Source organism: Xenopus tropicalis, chromosome 7 (genome assembly GCF_000004195.4).
Source record: "Xenopus tropicalis strain Nigerian chromosome 7, UCB_Xtro_10.0, whole genome shotgun sequence".
Lineage (NCBI taxonomy): Eukaryota > Metazoa > Chordata > Amphibia > Anura > Pipidae > Xenopus > Xenopus tropicalis.
In genome coordinates, this window is record NC_030683.2 from 39,047,670 (window position 1) to 39,068,452 (window position 20,783).

Sequence of the window (20,783 nt, forward strand, 5' to 3'; positions counted from 1 at the left end):
GCATCCTCCAATGTCAGTCACAACACATACATAGACAGGAGCTTCTACCTGACATGTTTAAAGGCAGTAGGGGGTGCTTCTATGGGCAGCATGAAAATTTGTTTAACAGACTGTGGAAAAGCATAGAGGAATCCTGTATTCTGCATTAGTTTTCTTGCTTCAATTATTTGCTGCTTTATGTGCCATTGTGCATGGTGGGTGTGTAGGCAAACCTAAGCAAAGATAAGTGATATTGAAAAAGCCAACGATTCGCCAATGTCAAAATGCAGAAATTCACTGCGAATCCATGCCAGGAAAAACATTTTTTTCACCACTAATCAAAATGAGCATGGAGAGAACACCTTACCTTACATGGCTGTCTTTTGCTTACTGTATACAAAGAGTATGTTTGAAGTTTCTTAAACCAGCCTGTTGAGGTTCAAAGGTATTTATTTGCTTTCACTTTGATAATATATTTTTACTTCTCGCAAAGTCAAATCCCATGCATGCTGTCCTAAGGGCTGTGACAGACGGGGAGATTAGTCGCCCGTGACAAATTTCCTTTGTCGCAGCCGACTAATCTTCCCGAAATGCCATCCCACCGGCAAGAATGTAAATCGCCGGTGGGATGACATACGCTGCGCCGCGATTTGCCTTGAGAGGAAACTTCCGTGATTTCGGGAAATCTCGGCGCTGCATATGCCATCCCACCAGCGATTTACATTCTAGCCGGTGGGATGGCATTTTGGGGAGATTAGTCGCCTGTGACAAGGGAGATTTGTCGTGGGCGACTAATCTCCCCATCTGTCACAGCCCCAAGAATGCTAACAAATGCTATGTCTGCCTGATTTACTGTGCATTTCTTCCTGCTAGGTGTCCTACTGTGGGATAACCGAGTGACAACAAGTTATTGATAAACATTGGGCAATGGATTTCTTGCACTGTATAATTTGTATACACTGTACGTGAGTTATATGATGTCAGAAATTGTTCCCATTGATAAGCATGTATCTTATGTTGGGCTGCCTGTTAATAGTTATAGATAATAAATTGCGTTGATACAGGTATGGGATCTGTTATCCAGAAAACTGCTTCAAATTATGGGACAGTCATCTACCATAAACTCTTATTCTAATCAAATAATTACATTTTAACTTTTTCTCTGTAATAATAAAACAGTACCTTGTACTTGATGGTAACTAAGATATAACTGGAGGCAAAACAATTACACTGGGTCTATGGGTGAATGTTTAAATATATTTTTAGTAAACTGAAGGCATGAAGTTTCACTATATGGAAAAAACCCAGGTCCCAGGCATTCTTGATACCAGATCCCGTACCTGTTTATTATTTTAAAATGATTACCCAGTAGTATATTCAGGGAAGTCAAATGATATATATATATACCAAATACACCTGAAGTTCTCTCTTCCCCTAAAATACTGCAGAGAAGTTCAGCATTTTGCTGGGCAAGCAGAGGCAATCACTTTAAAGTAACACTATTGTTATTGCACAAAAAATGTTTGGATGTGTATCACCCCAAATTAAAATACTGATTAAAAGAAAAAGTTAAATACCAGTATATGAAAGTGTCACCATAACTGGAAACCTCTTTACTAGGGAAAGCATGCACCTAGTGTTTTTTTAGACCTGCTAATGTGCCCTGCCCATTGCTGCTGCTATTAGTGCATCTTCATAGTCATAGTTAAGATAACGACTGAAGTTTTCCCATATACTTTCCCTCAGTGAACTTTGCTTGCCGAGTGTACGAATCTCCATGTGTCATAGACAAGTTATCATGTGACTGACGTTTCTGTACTGTATATAAAAAAAAAAGTGTGTGAGGTGTGAAAAATACATTCTGTAGAGATGAAACAGATTATTTTGACAACACATCTAGTCTCCCCGTCTGCCACAGCCCTTTCAGTTTAGATGCTTGGCCTGCTTGGAGGTCTGCTGTTTGCATTATGTTGCATTGACAACTCAAATATTAAAAAGGGGTGACCTAAATATCTTTTATTACAGACTCCCATTCCTAACTGGCAATCAGTCTACTAATAACTGCAGTGTAACTGCCTTTGTAATTATGATTTAGTTACTTCAAACTTAAAGGACATGTAAAGTGGAGAGTAACAAAATCTTAGGCATCTCTTCAGGGGTTCTGCTCACCTGTGCGAAAACACAAACTACCTGCAATTTTTTCTGTGTCTTTGAGTTGCATGCAAAATCATCAACTGTGCCCCTCGTGGAGCCCCATTGTTTCCCTGGGCCCCCCCTGTGGTCACAGGCTCTGCCACCACTATAGTTACCACTGTAAAGTCTTGTTTAATTTCTTGGAAATCACCACACCTGTAAACCCTCATAATGCTCGATCAGAGAAGGAAATTTATTGATCCGGTGCATCAAACTCAGAATACCAGCATAGCATTCAGCAGCTTCAGACAAATTGTCTGACCCACACTCTATTACATGAGTTTTTATAACCTTGCACAAACAATATTAGCAAGTAATGATCACATACAATCATTCTAATTGGCTAATACATCATATTAGATCACAAAAGCTTTCATTTATTGGATTAAACTATAAAGCAGCACTTGTTGTGCAGCAAAATAGAGCTAAATTCAGCTATATGTCCTTAAAGCTAAATTGACCTGGTGTGTAAAATCCTGTTTATTAAGGAATTTTAGGGGGTTTCCAGCTTGATAAGATATCTGCTGCCAAGCGCTATGACAAGCTATTCTGTCAACTTTGAGGCCTATTGCACCATTCCTCATTTTAACCTTAATACCACTAATTTAGAACCATTGATTAAAAGAAATGCAGGGGTCCAGTGGGACACTGACTGATTAGCAATTTCATTATGAAATGTTCCATATCCTAAAGTTTAGGCCGGCCCTGGAATGGTTTTGCTGTGGGGCCCATTAACTACTATTAACTGTACAGGTATGGGACCCCTTATCCGGAAACCCATTATCCAGAAAATTCTGAATTACAGAAAGGCCATCTCACATAGACTCCATTATAAGCAAATAATTTTGATTTTTGAAAATGATTTCCTTTTCCTTTGTAATAATAAAACAGAACCTTTTACTTGATCCCAACTAAGATATAATTAATCCTTACTGGAGGCAAAACAATCCTATTGGGTTTATTCAATATTTAAATGATGTTTAACAGACTTAAGGTATGGAGATCCAAATTACCGAAAGATCTTTTATCCGGAAAACCCCAGGTCCCGGGCATTCTGGATAACAGGTCCCATACCTGTACTGCAAACAATAGTGCATACAAATAACTGCTGACTAGTAAGCCTATTTTCTTTAGCCTTTCTGCCTTCAATACTGTGTTTTACTCTGCTCCCTTCTTTAAATAATATGATCTTCATATGTATAGTGCTGGGACACTGGGGACTGTGTACAATTGGGAGACTGTGGGCTGTGACTAGTGATGAGACTGAGCTTCATACTGTGCATTCTATAGTGATATCGCCTGGGCTGCAATGATCTCTGTAATTACACTGCCTTTGGGGTATTTCACTTTCCTCCATTTAATCCATATGTATAGCTGATTGTGTATACCTATACTGTCTACTGAGAATACAGGCTAAAGCGACTAGTTAACAAAACAAACTCACTGTATTTTACAATATATTTATAATTCAATTATTTGTAATTAAGGAGGGCACAATTTCATGTTACAATTTCACATAAATATATACTTGTATCCCTAAAATAATCACAGCATTGGCATTTCCCAGGTGATGAGCAGAACAGGCGGAGCATAGGGCACTAACAGAAGAGGATGCTTCTCGCTGCCATAAAGCGAGAGACAGAACTATCGCAAAACGCAATCCTTCTGCTGTATTTTGCGGCTGTCGGCTCGGAGTACCAAGATGGCGGACGACTGGCGTCAGGTGTGTGAGACATATCGTCGGGCCATCACCTTATCAGATGTGGAGTCCAAGAACGACCCTGAAAACGAGCCCTACAGATCTAAGTACCGAGCCCGGGAGTTGCTCCGGGAGGTGCGGGTGTTGCTGTGCCCGGAGGAAGAGGAGGAGAGTGAGGCCGAGGGGAAAGAGGAGCGCCGGGATGGCCCGGAGAGCGGGGGTAGGAGAGGGGAGAGCGGGGAGCTGCTGGCAGCCCGCCTGGCGGTGGTAGAGTTCCGGCTCGGCCTGAATCACACGGAGACCGAGGAGATGTCTGCTGGGGAGGAACATCTGGTTAAAAGCGGGCGGATCATGGAGAGATTCCGGCTGTCAGAGGAGGGCGTGTCTGTGTATATCCAGGCTCAGGTATTGCTTGCATGGCGGGGTGCTGCTGCCTCATTTTATTATTATTATTAACATTTATTTATAAAGCGCCAACATATTCCGCAGCGCTGTACAATATGTGGGTTACATACATTGGACATACAGAGTAACATATAAAGCAACCAATAACCGATACAAGAGGTGAAGAGGGCCCTGCCCAAAAGAGCTTACAATCTACTCATACTGCAGTATCTGGCATTGTGCCCGCCATATTCGTGTGTGTATATATTCTGTCTGTCTGTCTACCCAGCCATATTCGTGTGTGTATATATTCTGTCTGTCTGTCTACCCAGCCATATTCGTGTGTGTATATATTCTGTCTGTCTGTCTACCCAGCCATATTCGTGTGTGTATACAGTGGTGTGAAAAACTATTTGCCCCCTTCCTGATTTCTTATTCTTTTGCATGTTTGTCACACTTAAATGTTTCTGCTCATAAAACACATTTAACTATTAGTCAAAGATAACACAAGTAAACACAAAATGCAGTTTTTAAATGAGGGTTTTTATTATTAAGGGAGAAAAAAAATCCAAACCTACATGGCCCTTTGTGAAAAAGTAATTGCCCCCTGAACCTAATAACTGGTTGGGCCACCCTTAGCAGCAATAACTGCAATCAAGCGTTTGCGATAACTTGCAACGAGTCTTTTACAGCGCTCTGGAGGAATTTTGGCTCACTCATCTTTGCAGAATTGTTGTAATTCAGCTTTATTTGAGGGTTTTCTAGCATGAACCGTCTTTTTAAGGTCATGTCGCAACATCTCAATAGGATTCAGGTCAGGACTTTGACTAGGCCACTCCAAAGTCTTCATTTTGTTTTTCTTCAGCCATTCAGAGGTGGATTTGCTGGTGTGTTTTGGGTCATTGTCCTGCTGCAGCACCCAAGATCGCTTCAGCTTGAGTTGACGAACAGATGGCCGGACATACTCCTTCAGGATTTTTTGGTAGACAGTAGAATTCATGGTTCCATCTATCACAGCAAGCCTTCCAGGTCCTGAAGCAGCAAAACAACCCCAGACCATCACACTACCACCACCATATTTTACTGTTGGTATGATGTTCTTTTTCTGAAATGCTGTGTTACTTTTAAGCCAGATATAACGGGACACGCACCTTCCAAAAAGTTCAACTTTTGTCTCGTCGGTCCACAAGGTATTTTCCCAAAAGTCTTGGCAATCATTGAGATGTTTTTAGCAAAATTGAGATGAGCCTTAATGTTCTTTTTGCTTAAAAGTGGTTTGTGCCTTGGAAATCTGCCATGCAGGCCGTTTTTGCCCAGTCTCTTTCTTATGGTGGAGTCGTGAACACTGACCTTAATTGAGGCAAGTGAGGCCTGCAGTTCTTTAGATGTTGTCCTGGGGTCTTTTGTGGCCTCTCGGATGAGTTGTCTCTGCGCTCTTGGGGTAATTTTGGTTGGCCGGCCACTCCTGGGAAGGTTCACCACTGTTCCATGTTTTTGCCATTTGTGGATAATGGCTCTCACTGTGGTTCGCTGGAGTCCCAAAGCTTTAGAAATGGCTTTATAACCTTTACCAGACTGATAGATCTCAATTACTGTTCTCATTTGTTGTTGTTCTCATTTGTTCCTCAATTTCTTTGGATCTTGGCATGATGTCTAGCTTCTGAGGTGCTTTTGGTCTACTTCTCTGTGTCAGGTAGCTCCTATTTAAGTGATTTCTTGATTGAAACAGGTGTGGCAGTAATCAGGCCTGGGGGTGACTACAGAAATTGAACTGGGGGTGTGATAAACCACAGTTAAGTTATTTTTTAACAAGGGGGGCAATCACTTTTTCACAGAGGGCCATGTAGATTTGGAGTTTTTTTTCTCCCTTAATAACGTAAACCTTCATTTAAAAACTGCATTTTGTGTTCAATTATGTTATCTTTGACTAATAGTTAACGGTTTTTGATGAGCAGAAACATTTAAGTGTGACAAACATGCAAAAGAATAAGAAATCAGGAAGGGGGCAAATAGTTTTTCACACCACTGTATATTCTGTCTGTCTGTCTGCCCATATTCATGTGTGTACATAGGCGGAGCGTGACTTTTTTTGTTTGGGGAGGCTAAAGATGGACCATACAGAGACCTACAGCTAATGTGACACTTAAGGTGCCCATACACTATAAGATCCGCTCGCTTGGTGATGTCGCCAAGCGAGCGGATCTTCACCCGATATCCCCACCTACGGGTAACTTAACCTGGGGCCAAACGATCGGATTGCATTTGTGGTTATGGGGCTGTCGGTTCGGGGACCGCATCAACGAGCCGATACGGTCCCCAATCCGACTGGATTTTCTAACCTGGCAATCGAGATCTGGCCAATTTCAGGCCAGATATCGCTCGGTCAGGCCGCTCTGTTCTGCCCATACACGGGCCGATTAGCTGCAGAATCGGTCCAAGGGACCAATATCGGCAGCTATAGTCGGCCCGTGTATGGGGACCTTTAGTGGATTCGCTGCTGGTGTAAGAAATGAACCTCCCAACTACCTCTTGCTGTTCCCACTGACTTCCAGGGATCCTGTGCAAAAGTGCACGGGGGGAGTGTTTTTTTTTTTTTTTTTAACCCTAAAATGCTTAGGATGTAAAAGTATTCATACATGCACTTCTGTGAGGGGTTCTCACTTTTTAATTCACTTTTAATATGATGTAGACATTGATATTCTGTGGCCCCCAGCAGCACATCTGAGTGGTACAGCTCTAACAGGTTGTACTTTGCATGATTGGGTGAGAAGAATTGTGAAAAAGAGAATTTTATTGATTGGGGGATAAAAACGCGTGCACAACTCCTGTTGGTGAAAAGCCGACTTCTCTGTTAAAGTTCCGCTATTCACTCTACTGCGCATGCGCGCGCGGCAATACAGGAAGGAGGAAGCGCTGCAGGTACCCCGGGCTGGTGCTGTTCTCTCCCAACAGGGGCACCAGCCCGGGGTAGAAGGTAAGCGATTAAAGTCACTTGGGGGTGCCTAACATTTTGGCACCCCCAAGTGACTTTGCCTTTCCATGTCCTTTAACCCTAAAATGCTTAGAATGTAAAAGTATTCATACAGGCACTTTTGTTAGGGGTTCTACATCCATTTGTGTGTGATCAGTTAGCTTAAAGGGGTAGTTCACCTTTAATTCACTTTTAATATGATGTAGACCTTGATATTCTGAGACAATTTTAAATTGGTCCTCTTTTATTTTTAATGGTTTTTGGTTCAGCTCTCCATTTTAGCTTTTTTTTCAGCTCTCCATTTGGTATTTCAGCAGCTATCTGGTTGCTAGGGTCTTATTTACCCTAGCAACCAGGTAGTGGTTTAAACAAGCGATGGGAATATGAATAGTTAAGGGGCCTGCATGGAAAAATAACTGTAGCCTCGCAAAGCAATACTTTTTGGCTACCGGGGTCAGTGACCCCCATTTGAAAGCTGGAAAGAGGCAGAAGAGAGAGGCAAATTATTCAAAAACTATAAAAAAAAATTAATTATTAAGACCAATTTGAAAGTTTGCTAGGAATAGGCCATTCTATAACATAATAAAACTCAACTAAAGGTGGCCATACATGAGCAGACCCGCTCGCTTGGCGATGTCGCCAAGCGAGCGGATCTTCCCCCGATATCCCCACCTACGGGTGGGCGATATCGGGGAGCATTTAGGTAAAAAAAAAAATCCGATCGTTTGGCCTTGGGGCCAAACGATCGGATTATGTGGGCGGCAATGGGGCAGTCGGATCGGGGACCGCATCAACGAGCCGATGCGGTCCCCGATCCGACCGGATTTTCTAACCTGGCCGATCGAGATCTGGCCAATTTCAGGCCAGATATCGGTGGGCCAGGCCGCTCTGCTCTCCCCATACACGGGCCGATTAGCTGCCGAATCGGTCCAAGGGACCGATATCGGCAGCTATAGTCGGCCCGTGTATGGGGACCTTTAGAAGTGAACCTCCCCTTTAGATGTGTTTAAGTTTTATAGAGAGGCAGTGGGTACTGACAACCCAGGCTCTGTATTTACAAAACCAGCACATTATATGCAGTGAGACAGTCTGTATTTACAAAACCAGCACATTATATGCAGTGAGACACAGTCTGTATTTACAAAACAGTCTGTATTGAGACAGTCTGTATTTACAAAACCAGCACATTATATACAGTGAGATGCAGTGGGTACTGATGGCAGATATTCAGGCCCTGGCACTATAACACTGGCACTGATACACAACATTGGCTCCACTGTAACTAGAAATGAACAAAACAATGACAAAAGTAAGTGCAAAGAAAACAACAACAAATATATAAAAGCACAATGAGCTTTGTCAGGGGGAAAGAGTTAACTTACCCTCCATCTGTTAGGGGATAGGGATATTATAGATGTCAGGTGACAAAAAACAATTTAATTTCAGTTAGTGATTCAGCCTTTAGAACATATACTGTATAGTACATGTGGGATGAAATCTGCAGCAAAAGTTCAGAGTTGGTTCTCAGGTAAAGTGTACAGCCTGCAGATCCTTCTTTTCAGGCTTCATTTCTGCACTGCCTTCAGTTTGTAGTATCTCCCGAGCCCTGTCTGTATCTGTGTCTTGATTGGTCAATTTTACTGTCTGTCAAGAAAGCTGTGCTCTGAAGGAGAAAGATCCAATCAGAGCACAGCTAATTACAGTAGAACCGGAGCTTGCAGGAACAGGAGAAGATTTCCTGGACAGTGCAGAAACAAAGCGAGGAGGTTTTTTTTTTTTTGTGGTTTTTTTTTTAAGGTGCCAGAGCAGGTTTGGGGAGGCTTAGCCTCCCCTAGCCTTATTGAAAATCTGCTTATGTGTGTGTATATATTGTCTGTCTGCCCGGCCGCATTCGTGTGTGTGTGTATAGTCTGTCTGGCCATATTTGTGTGTATATATTCTGTCTGTCTGTCTGCCCGGCCATATTCGTGTGTGTATATATTCTGTCTGTCTGCATGCCAAATAGCCGCCATTGCGCATTTGTGTGATGGCTCCGTTATATTACAATTATGTCCATGTCTGTGGAGACTGAGTGGACTGGGACATCCCACTAAGGCAATAAGTTTTTTAAAGGGTTAGTTCTCCTTTAAATGTAATACAGAATATCTTATTCTTAGCAACTTCTCAGTTAATATTTTGGAATGATTTTCCAGGGCCCACCAGCCTGGGGACCCCCTACCCCACGTATGATGTCAAGCACCCTTACTCCACCACCTACTGCACTTCCTCCTTGCAGCTGCCATCAGGGAGAGATGCGCCAGTGCCAGCAGTTGGCAGACGGAGGGGGCCTGGGTCAGTAGGGGCTGAGGGACCTACCAGGTTTTTCCCCAATGCCCGCTGGCCCTTTCTGACCCTGCTGACCCAGGAAGAAAAAACTATTTGTTCTGTAAGAGTATAATAGTTTTATTATTTTCTATAACTTACGATTCAACACTCTGCTTTTAATTTTAAACTGCCTGGTTACTAGGGTAAATTGGACCCTAGCAACCAGAGAGCCTGATAGGAGCTGGTACTGAGATCAGTGACCCTCAACAAGCTCAAAAGACTCATTTTGAATATTAGTGCTTTGGAATGAAAATCTCACTGAGAATAGTTATTGAGTAGAGAGCTGGTTAAGGGTCTGAATACTTTCAAAGGTACTGTCTACGGCTGCCCTTACATTTAAAAGTTTTGATTTTCTCTGTGGTTATAGGGCTTATTTACAAACATGCTGAAAATATATTTATACACTCATAATGTCTTTGTATATGTAAAATAACATGCTGTACTTATGTAAAAGGTGGCAAAAGCCCTGTCTTACAGCATCATATTTTGCTTTCCAGAACAATCTTGGCATTCTGTGGGCTGACAGGGGTGAAATAAGAGTGGCGCAGAGATACTTGGAGTCTGCTGAATCCCTCTACTATCAATATATGAAGGAGGTAAGTCAGAAGAAGGGTAACAACATGGCTAGAACCTTACCTTTATCTACTCTGGATTTCTGTAATTTATGTTAAAGGGGACCTGTCACCCTGCAAAATAACTGCAAATCATTTTCTATCATGTTAGGTAAAGTAAATGTTACTTTCACTATATCATTATTTAAAACTTCTTTCCTTCAGCCTTGTAATTTCCCCATCAACTAGTTTGTTGTGATTGTAAATGTCCTCTTCTGAAGTCCTAATGAACATGCTCTTGTCACCTGTACTGTCTAATGGAGGATTAAAGGTTCTTTATACAAATGGGTGTCCAAAATGTTACATAATCAATAAGTAGTATAATTAATGATTCCTACATAGAACTCTAGTTGCATCACTTGAATGAATTGCCTTTTCCTGCATACTATTATTGTTTGCCAAATATGTGGTTACAGGTTACGCTATATACCATACCGTAATATATTTACCAGTTTAGTGAAACCTCATTACTTAGTCCACTGATGGTTAACAAATGGCTTATCTGTTATTTGTAGATTGGCAAACCAGCAATTGATCCTGATGAACATTTCTTCTCTGAAGAACAGAAACTCACTGAGCAGGAAAGAACCAAGCGGTAGGTATTAAACATCTGAGTTATAGTCAAACTTTTCTATGTGAGGATATTTTGTCCTGCAGTATAATGTGCTTCATTTCCTACAACCCCCCTAACTTTGGTTACATACTTTTGTTGCTTAACCTATGTCTAACTCTGTCCTCAGGCTGAGGGAAGTCGCTTCTCTATGACCTTGGCCAAGTCTCTGATTCTTTTTCATAAAATTCGTTTTTAAGATTGTAAGCTCTATGATACAGCCTTATACAGCACTCCAGAGCATTTTAAGTGCATGAAAATGTGAAGTGGCGAAACTAGTGTGCGCCAAGCCCCCCAGCAAAAAAATTTTTTGAAGGACCTGGCCCACAAGGGATATTTCACCCACCTACGTCTTCCCTCTCCACTTGCAATTAGGAGAGCGGCTGGGGAGGAGGAAGTCTGTCACTGCCATGAAGGATGCAGACCCTGCTGTCCATGCCACCAAGCTTCCTTTATAGTTACGCCACTGGTTATATAATGCATTATAGATATTACTGGCAGTGTTCAGACCTTGAACTCAGTCTAACGCTTTTTCTCAATAATACAGGAATAGACTGCCCATCTAAATACACGCAGGAAAACTTCCAAGATCAGAGACAATAATATAATCTATACCTCATTTTATTTCATGTTGTTAAGCTTCTGTGTCCAGGGCTTTTGTTTTCTTTTATGCTGAGAAAGAAGATACATTAACGGTTGATCGACATGAAGTGCTAATGTTAGAATTTATAGCTGTATATTATTATTATTTGTCACATTGGTATGTACTGCATATTATATAGCTGTATCGACTAATGTTGATTAGTGTATAAAACTAACAATCGCAGTTTTCTGACTGGCTGCCAAGAAGTGTGTTTACATAAATTAATACATAAATGTATCTTGCAAATGATCTACAGGTACATTTCCACTCCCAGTGAAGAGAGAGGTTTAACTATAGCTACTGTAATCTTAAACGTAATAACTTTTGCATCTTTCAGGTTTGAGAGAGTATATACCCATACGTTATACTATCTAGCCCAAGTATACAAACACTTGAAACAGGATGAAAAGGCTGCCCAATACTGTCATACAACTCTTCAACGGCAACTAGAATATGACAGCTACAATCCAGTGGAGTGGGCAATCAACGCTGCCACTTTGTCCCAATATTATGTTACAAAGGTAAGCTGCAATCTATTTTATTATAACATAGTACTAAAATAGGTTCTTTATTGAGAAGCCAAGAAACTGGTGCTGTCAGGCATTTCCCATATACAGGTATGGGTTGGTTCTTTTATCTAGAATTCTCAGGACATGGGGCTTCTGGATAAGGGATCTTTCTGTAATTTGGATCTCCATAATATGTCTACTAAAAATTATTTTAATATTAAATAAACCCAATAGGATTGTTTTGCCTCCAATTAGGATTAATTATATCTTAATTAGGATAAAGTAAAAGGTACTGTTTTATTATTACAGAGACAAATGAAATCATTTTTAAAAATTAGATTAGAATTACTTGAGTATAATGAAGTCTGTGGGTGATGGCCTTCCCAAAATTCAGAAATTTCTGGATAACGGTTTTCCAGATAATGTATCCTATACCTGTAATAAAAAAAAAAAAAAAAAAAAAAAACTGCAGCAGGGCCACTTCTCCACCATAAATATGCTAGTGTAGAAAATTCCCTTTAATCGGCCTTTTAGGTTAGAAGTAAGTTTTTGGAAATTGTCTGAATTTTAGAAGACTTACAAATGCTCTTTTATCTTTTATTTACGCCATAAAAAATAAACATAAATGTTAGCAAAGGGATGAAAGGAAGAAAGCAAAATTGCATTGTTTCCAGGACTGGTTTTAAGTAGTTCTTGTGTTCCCCACCAGCAATGTTACATGGAGTCCAGACACTGCCTTGCTGCTGCCAATGTTATATTCAGCAAAGCTGAACAGATACCCTCTGCAGAGGCTGCAAAAGAGAGTGAGTATATATTGTTATTCAGCTGTATTTTCCCCAAACATATAAAATAATATAAACTGGGAAATATGCCATAAAGGTAATTAATGTATAATGCTACATATGTTAACCCTTTCGGTGACAGTGTTGATGGATGATTTCATTTATTGATTATCTAAGATTTCAGTGATACATTTTATTCATTTATCCTGGGGAAAAAGCCAGGTTAGACGGCAAGGTAGCTCAGTATGCCTAAACCAGTGATGGGCAACTGGTGACTCTACGGATAATGAAATAAAATCCCATTATTCCTGTGACAAGCTTCAGCTGGATAGTAAATTTTTAATAACTAGAACATATTGGTCATTAACTGTTTGCTTGTTCACAGGCTTTGCTGTTTCTTAAAAACTTGTAGACCATTTTTCTATACTGTCCTTCACAGATGAGGCTGAACAAGAGCGGCTTGATCTTCTCCGCCAAAAAAAAGCAGAGATTGCACGATGTTGGGTAAAATATTGTCTGAATTTATTACAGGATGCACGGAAAAAGCTCGAGGTAAGGTTACAAATGGACAGACTTTAATATTCAGTAATATTTTTGGTACAGTATATATGTTTTGACAGTGGTAATAGGATATATATATATATATATATATATATATATATATATATATATATATATATATAACAAAATAAGGGATTTCTGCTATTGTTATATTTAATTGTAACTTTACCAGTAACATTAGCAGGCCTTACACAAAACAAAAAGAGAGGAAAGCTTTCATACATTCACCTTTTAATATTTTAAAATTTATTGGCCCTTGCTCGCCTTTTCATTATCTTTTCGTGATGATGTATACATTGATATTCTGAGACAATTTGCAGTTGGTCTTCATTATTCTTTCATTTTTTTTTTTTTTTAAATTAATTAGGTTTTTATTCAGAAGCTTTTCAGTTTGGTATTTTAGCATCTCTCTGGTTGCTAGGGTCTTATTGTGCCTAGCAACCAGGCAGTGGTTTGAATAAGAGACTGGAATAGGTATAGGAGGGGGGCTGAATAGGCAGATAAGTAATGAAAAGTAACAACAATAAAGTTCTAGGCTCACATGTCAGTAACTTTTTGCCCAATTGAAAGCTGGAAAGGGGTAGAAGAGCAAATAACTCAAAAACTATTAAGAATAAATAATAAAGACCAGTTCCAAGGTTTCTAGCAATTGGACATTCTGTAACATACTAAAAGTCAATTTAAAGGAACAGTAACACTAACATTTTTCAATACAGATTTTACATCCAAACCCATCTAATAACTAGTCTACCGTAGTAAGACTCCTCTGCCTTAATTTGTTGACTACTAAATACACTTGTGAAATAAGTCACAGTGCTCTATAGGACCTACTAACGTTTGTCTATCGGGTGACCTATACTTTTAAAAGCTGTGCTGTGCACACTGCCTTGACTTATGGTTCAAAGCAGGCGTCAGACCAGTCATCCGTAACAAAGGAAGTTTAGTGGGAGTTTGTGTGCTCCTCTTGCCTTTAGTATTGGGGGGAGGCTGTGCAGAGTGCTGGCCTGTTCGGTGAAGGCTCCGTTCTGACAACATGCGGTCATAAATCCCTCATAAGTCTGCTGTGTCACAACAATATAACCGAGTGCCCAGAGGAGCATGCTGTTAGAACTGAGCCATGACTTTTTATGAAAGCCAAAGGAGACTGTGATATCCTTCTTTGATTTGCAAATTACAGTGGTCCACAAAGGCATAATCCTGCTACATTTTGCCAGTAAAAAGTCCGATTGGACCTGCTGGTGATGTGTTCATGTCTAAAAGGGTGGCATTTCTATTGTGTATTAAAGAGCTCCTATGTAACTGAGACTTTTGTTTTGTCTTTCGACAAAGGACAATATCGGAGAACTTGATGTAGACATTCAAGAAGAACTGAAAGCACAGAGACAAAAGGAAGAAGATGAGAAAGAAAAGGACAGAAAGAAGGCTATCCTGTTTGGGTCAAGCGATATATATGATTCAGTTCAAGCAGCAGAGGAAAAGGTTGAGTGTTCACATCCATTAGATTTTAAAGAAGCAAGGGAGGTGTTCCTTGTTGGCCAGAATTACATAAATGAATCAAAGGAATACTTTCAGCTAGATGGGCATGTCACTGACCATATAGAAATAATCCAGGACCATAGTTCTTTGTTTAAGCTTCTCGCCTTCTTTGAGGAGGATTATGAAAGGCGATGCAAAATGCACAAGCGTAGAATAGACATGTTAGAACCTTTATGCAAAGAGTTAAACCCACAATACTATCTTCTAATCTGCAGGCAGCTTCAGTTTGAGCTGGCAGACACCTCTTATGAGATGATGGATTTAAAGGTAGCAATAGGTAATAAACTAGATGAAATGGACACTCACACTATCAAAAAGATCAATAGTCTAGCACAGACAGCCATCAAATACTATGAAATGTTTTTGGACTCGCTAAGAAGCCCAGACCAGAAATTTCCTGAGAAACTCGAAGAAGATGTTCTCCGTCCTGCCATGGTGGCCAAGTTCCGCATTGCACGTCTCTATGGAAAGCTGATTTCCACTGATGGAAAGATACAGCTGGAAAACATACAGAAATCCTTAAATAACTACAAATATATTGTAGATTATTGTGAAATTAATAAAGAAGCCATAAAGTGCATTGAGACAGAGCTAGAACTTAGTAAGGAGATGGTGGCTCTTCTTCCTACTCGTATGGAAAGGCTAAGGATTCAGCTAGCATCATTTTCCTGAACAATGAGATGTTTGTTGTAAATATCACATGAAGACTGAGGTTTATGGTCTGTATTTATTGTTACCTCTATTTCCAGAACTAAACTCCTAGTTACTGTATGGTGGTTCCTCTGTCTACCATATATTAAATAAACACAAGCTAATGAGTGAATGTTAGAAAATAGACCTGGAAAATGCTTTAAGAGTTAATACCCCAAATGCTTCCATTAATGGACCAGTAAAAAGGAGGAGGAACAGATAACTTAGAAATATCCAATGCTGTTAAAGGTGACTAATAGCTTATTGCTAATATCTATTGCTGTTAAAGAAGACAAATATTACTAAGCAGGGAAGAAACATTTTAGGAATGTTTTGTGGAAGGCATAATCATTCGGTCTAGCTGGCTGTATTCTCCTTACCAAGCCTTGGCTGTATATACATTTGTATTTAAATTTGTTGTTTGGCATAGATGAAACATTGAAGGTTTAGCGTATTTTGATACATGGAAACTGCTTGTTAGCTCTTGCGCTATACAGATATAGGGAGAATGTCTCAGGAAAGCTGCAGATACATGTTAAAAAAAAAAAAAAACTTGAAGGAAATGTAAACTCAAATGTAGTTGGAATTGCCATTCACTTGTTTCTTTCTAGTTTTTAAGATATTAGCAATTTTTAAATTAATAATATAATGCATTTAAACTAATATCTCCACCTGCTTGGTCATTTTGGCCAGTTGTCTACAGTTACCTACAGTCACCTATTCCAGCAGGTGGTGCTGTTGTTTTACATTCATTATATTAGAAGTTTAAAAACTGCTAATATCTTTAAAATTAGAAACAAATCATGTACATTGGCAAAGGGGCGTAGAAAAGTGCCCAGAGCCATTTTACATTCATTTAAGGATTTACATTTTTTTAAGTGCTAGCTTCATGTACTTAGGTGAATTAATGAAAGCTATTCATTTATGCTGCCCCTACATAAGTTTAAGTTGTTACAATGAAAGTGACTCCACACAAAACCCTCTATAAACATGTTTCTTCATTATATAACATATATATAATATTTCAAATGATTATGTGTATTGCAAATGCTGAATTTTGACCAGTACAGTGCTTGAGTCAACTGTGAATACATGTGAGCCTGTAAGTTGGCTGTGATCTCTCCAGGCTTAGCATACCTTACTGTGTTAATGGTTTCCTTTAATATATTCAGGGGTGAAAGTCGCTGTTACAGGAGTGTGATATGGCTAATGTAATCCCTCACCTTGTCTTATTAAAATAAATTCTGAAATATCTGAGTTTCTTTTTGCATTGTGTTGCAGTAATGGGGCAAAATCCACCAGCCTAAGGGCCAACATTAGGTGGGAACCTTGCCAAGCGAGTGGATCTTTCAGTGTATGGCCACCTTAAGTTGTAGGTCTTTGCTTTGTTACATAATAATGAATGCAAAGAAGGGGCTTATTTAAAGGAGAAGTGGTTTAAATCACTGGGGGGGGTGCCATACCCCCTCCTTTGTAATTAAAATCACTTACCTGATACCCTGGGCTGGTGCTCCTGTTTTCTAAAATCTGTACCGACCAGGAGTGTCTAACTTTTTGCACCCTCCAGTGATTTAACATATCTTTCTCCTAAAAAAATGCAGTGCAAAGTGCAAAATTAGGATGCATATCATGATGTTTTTTTCCCATCTGCATATTAGAATCTATTGTGCATAACATGCAGCATGCACTTCCCTTTTGTGTTCAGATGTTTCACTTCTGACATGCATAAGCCAATTCACTTGGAGCAAAGCAGTTGTTGCTATGTGAATGCATGTACTTGCATGTCATCGGAGCAGGTGATGGATAATATTGGTGTGACCCACTGGAAGAAGTGCTCTGCTTAAACAAATAAAGTTCGTAAGAAGAGAAGTCATCTGGTATTCCTCTGGTCTGTTCTAACCAAACCAATATCTCTACACATTTATTTTTTCAGGAAGTAATTTTCTTCTAGGCTGTTGGCTAAAATTACGAGCAGGTGGTGCCGTTGGTCTTTAATTCTATTATGTTTATTATATTAGCATTTATATTTTGAAAATTTTGAATTACAATGTTTGCTTTAGTCCCTTGTGTGGCTACAGGAAACCTGAATTGCAAGCCAGTCCAAAACCAATAGCTGCCCAGATACATCATATTTGTTTAAATGTCAGTATTTCATTAATGGATAAGTTATTTTTGGTCACTAATAAATGAGACTTTGCCTAATTGTATGGCCTTCTAAATAACAATCTCTGCATTGCTTTTAACACTCATACATAGGTTTACCTTTAGTGGCAAAGTAAGAATGGTCTTTCACTATAGTATCTGGGTGGTACCCTACTGTGACAAGCAGCTTAAGCCCATCTTGACAATGTCTGGAGAAGTCCTGTGCCATCCTGCTCTTTGTTCAGCTAAAGTGCAATGTGAACAAGCATTATTAACATCACGAGTCACATACTCTGTCAAGTGCTACATGGTCAAACAACCTGCTAATGGAAACATTTATAGATATGATGCACTTATAGATATGATGGATTTTTTGATATTTGAGTTGAATTTTAATATTGTATATTATAGCATGGCTTATTCTTAGCAATTGTTTCCATTTTAGGGTGCCATTTTATTGTGATGGTTACTTTAATATTATTTATCTTTATTTTTAGTTCTGCTCTGATTCATGTTCTAGTTTCACATTCTAACTGCTGCCTGGTTGCTAGAGCAAATTGAACCCTAGCAAAAAGCACAAAATTCAAATATCTGAGCAAACTCCTGTCCTTCCTTTTTAGAATAAAGGTGGCCATACACGCACCGATATTATCGTACGAAACCTCGTTTCGTACGATAATCGGTGCGTGTATGGCATGTCAGCGAGCCGACCGATATCGCAGGAAGCTGCTGAAATCGGTCGGCTCGCCGATCGGCCAAGTTAGAAAATTTTGATCGGGCGCCATAGAATGCGCCTGACCAAAATTCTCCCTTCAGAGCTGAATCGGCAGAAGGAGGTAGAAATCCTATTGTTTCTACCTCCTTACCTGCCGATTCAGCCCTGAATGGTGTGTGGCGGATCTGACGATGTTTCGTGCGACCGACGGTCGTACGAAACATCGTGAGATCGCCACGTGTATGGCCAGCTTAAGGGACATGTCTAAGAACTTAAAGGAGAGTGTACAGAGTTTGTACAAACTGATAACCAATCATCAGGTGGCATTTATTGGGCTGTTTTAAAGAAAAGGTAAAACCTAGAAACAAATAGATTACTGGTATTGTTTCAGGAGTCTCCTTTAAGGGCATTTTTATGTATATAAACAGAGAAATGCATGCTAAACTTGTAAAAATGCCTTTACTTCCATATAAGCACAATATAGAAAGTTTAATGTATTACTATGCATCTGGATAGACTTATATTCCAACACCCTTGTAAAAGCCCTAACACAATTAGTAGTTTGTCACATGAATATTAGTGTTCCCTCCATCCCTCATGGATGTTGGTTGTAATGGGATGCTGGAAATTGTAGTTCTGCTTTAGCTGGAAGAACACGACTGGCCAACACTGACCCCACTGAAGGTTATTTCAGCCTGGATACAGGATGCAAACAAACCTGAAGAAGGTGGGGTTTTCAAGAGCCAAAGACAATTATAAGCAGCTACTGTACATTCCACTGCTGCTCAGAGAGAAGAGGCAGCACAGGAAACAGGTAAAGGGCCAAGAGAAAGGCAATGCTGTTATAGAAAGACTGGATGCATGCACACAAATATACTAGATTAATATCATTTAATGAACCTAGTTTATTGTACACTTCCTTCCCTATAGATAATGTATGTTCATTACAGTAACACTTTAAGGAGAACTGAAGCCTAACTAAAGAAGTAGGTAAGTTATGTTGTACATTATGTTTTGGGCAGCTATATGGATACTAGGGTCCAATTTACCCTAGCAACCAGGCAGTGATTTGAATCCGAAACTGGAATATGAATAGGAGAGGGTCTGAATAGAAAGAATAAAAAGTAAAAATAATATAAACATAAACTTCGGTTAAAGGAAAAAGCCATTTTCCTAGCTATTGTTATGAGCCCTGTTATTCACTTATAAAGGGGTGATTCACCTTTCAGTAAACTTTAGTATGTTATGGAATGGCCAATTCTAAGGAACTTTTCAATTGGTCTTCAGTATTTGTTTTTTTTGTGTATTTTTTTAATTATTTGCCTTCTCTACTTTTCTTATTCCTATTCAAACCACTCCCTGGGTGCTAAGGTAATTTGGACCCTAGCAACCAGATAGCTGGTGAAACTCCAAACTGGGGAGCTGTTAAACAAAAATGAAAATAATAAAAAAAACTACAGGTTATAAAAAATGAAGACCAATTGTAAGTTGTCTCAGAAAATTACTTTTTACAGCATACTAACATTTAACTTAAAGGTGAACAACTCATTTAAATACACAAGTGCAGTTACCCAAATTAACCCCCAAAGAGCGCCAGGGAGGGCAGAAATGCCGCTTTAAGGGGCCGATTCACTAAGGTACGAATCCAAATCACGAAATCCGATCATTTCTGATGATCGCAAATGTCCCGAAAATTTTTAATTTGAATACTAAAATTTCGTACTTACGATCCGAAAGTTCAGAAATTTTCGTATTGAAACGATCGTTTGTGAATGGCGATCCGATAGTCACAAAATTTTTGTATCCCAACAATCGTGAATGGCGCTAAACCCGTTCTGACTTTGACACTTCAATGCATGATGTGGGAAGCTTTCCACAGGACTCAATGGCACTCTGTATCTCCAGCCTGGCCAAAAGAAAGTCATGATACTGAAGCTTGAATGAATCCGAAACTTTTGTACTCGTTCCGACAAATCTGATTTTGTCCCACAAATTGTACGAAAAAGTTGCGGAAATTAAGGAGAAAATTGCAGAAAAAAGCACAGTTCTAAAACTTTGAAAAAATACCAATTTTTTTGTATTGGACTTGATCATACATTGATAATTGGGACCCCAAGACTCAGATGATAGCCTAAGGGGCAGATTCATGAGTACGAGTTTGAATCCCGAAATGGGAAAAATTCGGATTAGATACGATAACTTCTGATGATTGGAAATGTCACAAAATGCTTACCAAAAAAATCGTAATAGTCACGATAATATCGTATTGGCGATCCACAAAATTTTCGTATCCAAACGATCGTAAATGGCGGGAAAACCTTTCTGACTTTGATCCTTCTGTGCATGATTTTGAAAGCCTCCCATAGGACTCAATGGCACTCTGCTCCAACCCGG

General features: G+C 39.6%; 1 protein-coding gene across 1 annotated transcript; it reads left to right on the forward strand.

The window, feature by feature from the left end:
- The first annotated feature begins 3,864 nt into the window (after positions 1-3,864).
- Positions 3,865-16,084, forward strand: kifbp (kinesin family binding protein). Its single transcript, NM_001079328.1, has 7 exons — positions 3,865-4,276; positions 10,088-10,186; positions 10,717-10,796; positions 11,792-11,975; positions 12,673-12,766; positions 13,185-13,297; positions 14,636-16,084. Exons 1-7 carry the CDS (start codon positions 3,875-3,877, stop codon positions 15,512-15,514), a joined length of 1,851 nt encoding a protein of 616 aa, NP_001072796.1. The 5' UTR covers positions 3,865-3,874; the 3' UTR covers positions 15,515-16,084.
- The last annotated feature ends 4,699 nt before the right edge of the window (positions 16,085-20,783 follow it).